Below are 9063 nucleotides of genomic sequence, written 5' to 3' on the forward strand. Positions count from 1 at the left end.
CACAGTTTTATATTTTTCTCCTATTTTTTTAATAAATACAACAGTAGAGGTTTCCCCCACTATAGTCTTTCAAAAAAAAAAGTTGAACATAGTGATGACTGATGACCAGTACCTCAGACATCTTAAGTTCAGCCACGATCTAATAGAATCGTGCAAGCCAAATCTTCATCATCGCTACTATATCTTCCTGAATCACTTTGTTGGGGTCGAGTTCTCCTTCTGCGAACTGCCGCTTGTTGAAATAGAGGGCGAGCACAAGTCTTTCTTCTCGGTGAGATACCCTTGTTCATTGGGGAACTTGTTCGGATTGATGACGAGAACAATTCTCTTCTTGTTGGGAGGCTCTCCAATCTTTCTTTTCCATGTTGGATTGTGGTGTACTGACTTTCTCTTCCCAAATTTGGAGGGATGCAATGCAAGGAGTTAAGTTATGGTTGAACTCTTTTGATGGGTAACTGGCCAAGTATTTTGACCAAGCAGTTAATGATTGATGGCTGCATGTGAAAACTAATTCTCAAACTACAATGTGCAAGTATCACTGGAAATCGTAAAATGAAAAATAAAAAAGAACACTATCTTTTTCATGAAAAATTAACACTTTTAAAGAGCTATAACAACAAACAAAAGAACGGAGAGAATAATTTGAAATTTTTCGTAGATACAAAAAAAAGAAAATTTTCGTTGCTGTTTGTCCAGAAGGTGTTCGTCGAAATGTCAACGGGAAAAGAAATCCATGGGGCTTTACTGAGGGCAAAACGAGCAGTCAAACTTGCTCAATGCTTGCTAAGTGGAATTTTGATGATTCCAGTTATGCATTTTTCAACGAAATTTGCTCTAAAATGGTGATTGCTACTTGCTAGTGGCATTTTTCATAAATTCCCCATAATAACTGCATGCATACGTACCAATGAGATTTATGATCTATTTGATTGGCTGAGACTTTCAGCTTTACTAGCTTCTACCTGATTGCTTTTTACTTATTAGCTTTTGTCATAAATTATTAGCTTCTCAGCACATCAAAAGACAGAAAAGCTCATCTCAATCAGCTTCTCAGTTTTTAGCCTATTTCCTTATAAATCAGATTTTCAACTTTCCAAAAGCCAACTCACTGCTAGGCTGTTTGGTTCAGCTTCTGGCTTTTGAGAAACAAAAGTACAGAAAAGCCGAACCAAACATACCCTTAAACTATGTTACCTGGACACTCGTGTCCAAATTTATTTGCCGAATCGGACACCCCGAATCCGAGTCGGATTCCGACACCCATGTCGGATTCCGAGTTGTATTTCGCGTGTCCAAATTTTCTTTGCCGAATCGGACACCCGAGTCCGAGTCGAATTTCGACACCCATGTCCGTATCCAGGTAACACTGCCCTTAAAAAGTAAGTAAAATATAATTTTCTTATCATGTTCGGTAGGCATACTACTACTACGTCTAATAGGGCCAAGCATGATCCACTAATTACCTAAATAATGTGTTTTTTATGTGCCGGACAAATACTATGGAACCTAAAAATATATTACTATGTTGCACACGACAGTCCATCGGCAGGCAATAATCTGAATGCAAGAACAGAGGGCGTAGCATATTTACAAACCACTGTGGCACAAATATGTTGGCCGATGACAGAAAAACCAAACACGGTTTAATTCGGTTCATTTGCTGAATAAAAACCGGCTTGGTCCGGTTCATTAAAAGAAACTTGCACATCCACAAAGTAACTGCATTTTTTGGGCTTTATAGCATGCATCACTTACCTTACATAATCATCTGAAACAGTAGCCGAATACCATCATACGAAAACGACGTGTTTATTTAGACACAGAAGTTTCCAGCTTTTATTGAAAGCCATAAGCCAGTCGTACAAAAAAGCAAAGAAGGCTGGGAATTCCAGCGTCATAACACAGCACAGATGGCAGCCAGAATAGAGTTAAAACTACAAGAACAACGTAAAACCGAGAACACTGTAATGATAAACCATCAACCATGGGATAGCATCATAGCAACACTCACTATTTTCTGGATTTGTCTTTTTAGTTCTCTCTTTCCAAATCAATACAGAGGTAGTCTGATTTGGTAATTTTAGCAGGACAGACACCGACATCGGGTCACGGCAACAAGGAAGTGGTCCACCGATGAAGCCTCCGAGTTCTGACGATGGGCAAGCTGCTTATAGTGGAAAGAGCTGCTTTCTGTTGAAGAAGATTACAAAGATAAATCCCAGCGGCCCTTGAAGTTGCCAATCACCGTCTTTTTGCAAGCTGGGTTAGATGAAGACCCAACCTGACGGACCTAACAATCGCCACTGTGGCGTGGTGCTGGATGGTCCGGGCAGGTTAGCGGCTTCTGTTTCACCTGTGGACACACCTGCATTTTATGTAAAGGAGGCATAAAGTTGAGAAGCACATGATCTATGGTGACATTTCCTGACCCTGCTTAACAAAAGTTTCATAGTAATTGCGCAAAACCCCTGGTGGTGTTATATACTTATGTCAATAAAACTGAAACTTTGTGCAGTACACTTTGAGTTTTATCAACATTATTTGTTATGCTTGCTCATAGAGTGGGTTATAGACTTATAGCCTTCTAGGTGCACTCAGAACCACTTGCAGGTGAGCAAAGTTTACTTCTAAAATGGTTTGTTAGTAACTGATAAACACAAATTTCAAATATATAAAAAGTACGAGCATAATTTCTTGGATGGGAAGGTGATTTCACTTGCCTTGTGTTGACCAGTAGACCTTCGGAATATGATTTACCTTTCCCATTTGAAGGTTCCTTACAAAATCAGAATGCATCCTAGTAAAGTATGCCTCTTTGATAGAATTGAGAAATTCAATACCAATAGGAACGTCCCGCAATTCCTTGAGGCCATTGATGTGAAGACTTTCAAGGCTGACCAAAGCTCCCTCATGTATGCATATTTGATTGACTTGCGGCAAATCCCACAGTACAACGTTCTTCAATTTTTGGAACCACTTTCCATGAAAGTTTAGCTGCTGTCCAGTGTATGCCCTTGTAAGACGTAATTCAGTTAAATTTGAAAATCCAGAAAGCTGTGCTACTGGATTCTCTATGAGCTGACACCATGATAACTCTATTTGAAGAAGTTGATTTCCATGAGTAGAGAAAAATGGAGATTTCAAAGTTCCTTCAGACAACCGCCCTACCAATTCGAGCTTTTCAAGAGGATTTTGCAATGTCAAATCTTCCAGCAGGAGGAGCTCATCTTCGTTGCTTGCTCTTATGTGTAATCTTGTAAGCTGGTGCATCTTTGATAAAGAGTAGCACAGTTGTGCACAATGGCTACTTCTCACATAAGTAACGGAAACAGACCTCAGCTGGGATAAATATCCAAGTTTAGCAACAAAGACTTTAGTTGCTCGAACTTCGTTCAAAGACTGCAATTCCTTCAGATTCCACAAGCCCTCAAATGGCTCCATAGGTTCCCAATTATGGAAACTTCTGTATGTTGCATCTAGCAGTTTCCAAATAAGGAGGTGACGCAATTTCTTCAGTTTTAAAAACCCTCGTGGAAAACTCAGTGCTTGTGTACGTTCAAGGCTCAATGTTTGTAAATTGTGAAGCTTTGTAATAGATTTAGGGAGTTCCTTCACATTTGTGTCATCTAGGCACAAATACCTGAGGTTGAAGAGCTCTCCAACTGAAGTGGGAATAGCCTCAATAGGCAAGCCGGATAATTCTAATACTGTAAGGTACTTAGATTCCGAGAAAATAAAAGAATACCATGAAGATAATGCCATGCTGGTGTCAAATGATATGAATGTGCGATGCCTGGATGGACATATGCTTGATAGAATGCCCTGGTTGCACTGGAGCACCGACACACGACGGCAATCCAATCCCACCTGTCCCACCCCATGAGTGTCATCATAAGTTATACTAAAACTCTCCTTTTTAGATTGGAAAATGGCTAGTTCACGCACAAGATCATGCATACGGAGACATTGAATCCTATCAAAACTGTTCCACTTCACAACCTGAAGCATACTTCGTTGGACGAGTTCTCCCAGGTAAGCTTCAGCAATGTCTTCTAAACTGCATGTTCCTTTTTCTTCAATAAACCCTTCAGCAATCCACAATCTAATCAATTTTTTTCTAAGTATTGGATGGTCTTCTGGGAAAAGAGCAAAATACAAGAAACAATTCTTCAAATAGTCTGGTAGGTGTTTATAGCTTAGATTTAGAATTTTTGCCACGTGATTTAGGCTCTCATTGTTGTGTAGCTCCCAAATAAGTTGATTATAAAAGACCCTCCAATCTTTAACACTCTTCTTTTTCAGGGACAATAAACTCCCTATTGCCACAAGAGCTAACGGTAAACCATCGCACTTCTCCACTATGTCTTTACCACACTGATATAGTTCTGTGGGGCAGACATGATTTTTAGTTTTTGGAAATGCCTTCTTGCAAAATAGAAGCCATGCATCATGGTCATTAAGAGGCTCTACCTTGATCTTACAACCATCCTCAGCTATTGAAGCTACTTCCTCAATTCTTGTCGTGATTATTATTCTGCTTCCCAGGCCATTATCGACAAGAACCTCTCTAATTTTAAAAAGAACTTCAGCCGTCCAGACATCATCCAATATGATCAAGAACCTCTTTTTATTCAGAATTTTCATCAGTTCCACTCTTAGTCCTGCACTGTCCATACTTCCAGCATCGAATGCTCTATTTCCATAGATAACTTCCAGCATGTTTCTCCAAATATCAATAATTTTACATGACTGAGAAACAGAAACCCATGCGTGGCAATCAAAATTGGATATTAGTGCTTCATTTTTGTAGACATTATTGACAAGGGTGCTTTTCCCGAGGCCACCCATACCCCAAACAGCAATGATCCGAAGAGAGCAATCTTCCAGATGCAACGATTTCATCAAGATTTCTCTATTTTTATTAATTCCTACAAGTTCATCATCTTTGATTGAATGACCATGTACAGGTTGATAAAGTTGTTGTTCGCTGTCATAGTTTGTTGCAGGAATATAACTCAAACCAGATATTGGTTCAGTCCAACGACCTATTCTTTTCGAAAGCTCCATAAGCTCTTTGTTTATTATATCTGCTTTGGTGGCGATTTCATCAAGTGAAAATAAATATTGATGTTTCTTCAAAATTTTCTTCACACAACCCCATGATTCTTTCTGTTTGTTTTCACCAACAACATACATAAATTGATCTACAATGTCTTCCATATCATACGCCAACCTTCGGACTTGCCCTATCCAAGTTTCTTCAACTTCACCATGGCAACCCTTCATGCCAATTTCCTTAAGGAATGCATTAATAATCTCAAGTTCATCTTTTATCAGTTTCATGTTAACTGGAAGTGCCATTTGCAACTCAGAATTCTTTCCAAGCAAGGGTTTAGCTAACTTTAGTGTTTCACCTGCCACAGCTATTCCAATCTTTTGTATGACAAAAAGAACAGCAACCTCTACCATTTCTCTTCATGCAGTTTGACTTTGATATATCAGTATATTTGCAATAATCAACACTTAAGATAAAATTCCATCCTTTTACATCACATCTACAAAAAGAACACAAACTTTATATCAATCAGGAAATACTAACTAATAATCAAAATGTTATTATTAAAGCAGAGCTAATTTTATTGAAGTCTGATCTGATTCTGATAAAACCATTTGAAATACCTGCAGGCTTGCTGAAAATTGTTGAAATCCTTGTATTATTCTTGGAGTGCATGTGCTTGCTGGAAAAAGAAGATGGACAAACCATAAGACCTAAGGATAAATGTGTGGATAGACCTGCTGCTCCTGTAACTTCCGTAATGATTTCAGCAGGGGAGGGGGGGGGGATGGTGGAAAAAGTGTAAGTTAAAGATAAAAGGACATTAAAACATTTGGGTTGTTTCTCAGATTGTGCAAACAATATAAGCAAGAAAGGTGGCAACTTCTTTCCTCGTAAAAGAACAACAACTTTAGTTCCCAAGTTTTTTCTGTCTTAACAATATTGCTCTACTGTAATTGCTGTATAAATTGGTAACAATATTGCTCTGAGACAATAAGAAGAAGAGAAGTGAGAGGAGGGGAGAGTATTGTACCTTTACACATTTAATCAAATTGTCTTTGTCGTCAAGATGTGGAAAATATGTCCTTTTGAGTAAAGCAAGAGAGTGTCATCAAAGTTCCTAGTGTGCAGAAGGGATGAGGGAAGGCAGAACTAAAGCAGCACCTAAACAGAGGAGTATATAGTTGATGCGTGCAGTGATAATCCCAGCTGCAATGCTACAGACATATATAGATGGATGCCGTTGTTGTATCAATGACAGGGTCCAGCAATTTTCAAAACTACAGGGTTCAGATTAAAAAAGATATTAGGTATGTAGCAGATAGAATATGATTTTCGTAATCTATATACAACCTAACTATTATAAATTGCTCCAACACAGTTGACCTCTTCTTCCGAAACTCACAGGCAGAAGACCTTTTCGTTATTATAGATATACATCATCCACAAGAAGATATCCAGCAATTGCACAGGGTAAAAGAGGAACTTAGACCTTTAATTTATCATGGCTAGACCATTAGATATAATCCTCCTGTAAATTCCTTACAACTCCTTGTACACATTCTCCTTTTATTTTACAAAACTGTTGTAGGGATTAGGGAACTCCCCCACGGTTTCCCCTCAAAAGAAAACGAAAAAAATCTAAGAACCAAACTCCAGTTGCCTTGACTAGCTGACTCCTAGACTGTGGGTTGGTAGCCACATCAGTACCTTGCTTGCTTAAGATTAGAGATAAATAATCACTCAATAATCTATGTTGCTATCCTAATTCACGTCAGCTCAACATTTAGGCTAAATAATTACAAACGCGTGAGGAAAACATTGCATCGGTCCACTCAAATAGATTAGGTTTGATCAATGAAAACTTTTTCAAACCCGATTCAAGGAAGACTTAACACAGCAAAAAAAAAGTCCAAAATAAATTATATGTAATGAAATCGTATCACTTTCAAAGGTTATTCACATTTGACTCACAAACACTCACTTTCAAAGGTTATTCACATTTGACTCACAAATACTACAGCTGGCCCAGTAGTGGGATGGCTCCATGATTGGGCAAAATGGAAGAATTTTTTTCCTTCCAGACTAGTTTTGAAACTTTAAGTAGATTGCGTTACTTTAAAAAAAAAGTGAAATGCCATGGTTGAATGCCTTAATCAGAACGGTGGTGGTGCCTAACATGTTGAAAAATAGCAATACTTCTGGATGCCTATCATCTATTGTTCTTAAGAGCGCCTGGGCTATATCCATCCCTAAATTAAAGGATAGGATCGCTGCTTTTGGGTGTTGTAATTCAGTAAACCCCAAAATTCCTAGCTAGCTGAGACAAGTGCATTTAGCCCAAAAGAGGAAAAAGCATACAAATACTCAAATACAGCATTATATTGGTATCTGGCATCAATCGAGGTGAAAGCTGAAAACGACCCAGATCAGGGAATCAATACGTAGCATATGCGTCTGCATTACGACGAAATTTGGTGTTCGATCGGTGCGTGCGTGACTAAGTCTTGGAGGAATTGGAATGTACCTCGGCGTCGCAACCAAACTCTGCTCCTCTTCTTCACAGGCTGCTAAAGCTCGGGGCTCATCTCTCGTGGCGGAGCAACCAGACGCCGTCACAGTCGCGGTTGCGGCAAGCACAGGCTCCGACCGCCGCGGTCCCGGAGGATATGGAGGCGCGCTCGCTAAGGAGCAAGCTGTCACAACCCTGCTGCCTTAAGAAGAATCAACGACCAAGATGTTCTGCTCCTTCTTCGCGGGCGAATAGACGGTCTACATCATGTCTTGGAGGCCGTTGGCGCTACCGTTTACTTTTACATTTTAAGTCTTGGTTTTTACTGTTACCCTAGCGGGTAAACGCTCAATGGAGCTGTAATTCGTTCAGAGTATTAAACCTGGGAGGGGTGGTCCAGTGGAGGCATCCATTTTTGCTGAGACTTGTAACAGAACTCGTTAGTTTTCGTAATGGAATAGCCCAGCTCTAACGCTGTTCTTGCCCTGTTCCTCGAGTTCTTCCACCTTTCCCCATTTTCTCTCCAGATTAGCCCAATTCGATCTCTGTTTGATTTGATTTCTGACAAATTGGTACCAGAGCTTGTCGAATCTCGGCCTATTAGCGATGGATTCGGTTTCCGATGATGGTTGCCCGGCCCTTGTCCGAGCGTAAAATCCCGAGAATCGGTGCTGAATCGGAGTCGCGGAGTTGACGGAGGGGGATTGGACCACGATTTGGGTTTCTCAGTTCGTCTGGGACCAAAATCCCTCGATCGTGTTCCTCCAACCCAGGCGGCGGTAGACAGCCGGCGCAAATCTTCACGGGGAGGACAAGTCCGAACCGATTTGCCCGGAGAAGAAGAAGATGACTCGCACTGCAGCTAAAGCAGCGGCGGCATCGTCGGCAGCGACGAATGCTCACTCTAGCATTCTGAATACTGATGATGCAGACGGTTCTAGCTTGGGGTTTGCGGAGACCATTCAGGAAGAGATGGTGGATCTGAGATCTCGGGTTGGAGGCGTGGAGATGCAACTATCTCAGGTACTCGATCAGTTGGGCTCCATGCAAGCTATTCTGATGAAACTACCCCAAGCCCATGGCATGCCTGCTGTACCAACTCTTACCAAGCCAACAGATCAGGAATTGGATAAAGCACACGGTGGAGAATTGGGGGAGAGGTCTGATAAACTCCAAAGGGAAGGTACAACTGAACTATTTGGTGCTCATGCCTCATCCAGTCTCAATTCTGCATATGGAGTAGTTTTTACTGATGTTCCAGTCAGGTCTGCTCACCCTGCTCATGTAGCTGATGGTATACACACTCACCCAGATCATGTTTTTGACAAATCCCAACCCATGAATGCCCACCCTATTGTCCATAGATTTCCTCCTACAACAACATATGTCCCTCCTCATGCTAGGACTACTGACCTCGGTCGCCAATCCACACAGTATGGTCAGGATAAATGGTCATCCAAAAATGCTGAACCCTCTTTCAATTTATCAATTTCTA

The 9063-nt window shown here is 40.6% G+C and overlaps 1 protein-coding gene across 1 annotated transcript; it reads right to left on the bottom strand.

Moving 5' to 3' along the window:
• Positions 1-1857: 1857 nt before the first annotated feature.
• On the bottom strand, positions 1858-7527 carry LOC133896671 (disease resistance protein RPM1-like). The gene is made up of 4 exons (XM_062337268.1): positions 6090-7527; positions 5680-5738; positions 2721-5555; positions 1858-2365 (listed from the first exon to the last, which is right to left on the bottom strand). Exons 3-4 carry the CDS (start codon positions 5467-5469, stop codon positions 2265-2267), a joined length of 2850 nt encoding a protein of 949 aa, XP_062193252.1. The 5' UTR covers positions 5470-5555; positions 5680-5738; positions 6090-7527; the 3' UTR covers positions 1858-2264.
• Between the last annotated feature and the right edge of the window lie 1536 nt (positions 7528-9063).

Source organism: Phragmites australis, chromosome 17, assembly GCF_958298935.1.
Source record: "Phragmites australis chromosome 17, lpPhrAust1.1, whole genome shotgun sequence".
Lineage (NCBI taxonomy): Eukaryota > Viridiplantae > Streptophyta > Magnoliopsida > Poales > Poaceae > Phragmites > Phragmites australis.

Excerpts from the sequence above, each read along its gene's own strand:
- LOC133896671 (XM_062337268.1), bottom strand. The coding sequence starts at position 5,469 with ATGGTAGAGGTTGCTGTTCTTTTTGTCATACAAAAGATTGGAATAGCT. Across the intron at positions 2,366-2,720 it reads GGTCTACTGGTCAACACAAG|GTGTGTCCACAGGTGAAACA; the intron begins GCAAGTGAAATC and ends CATAAAATGCAG.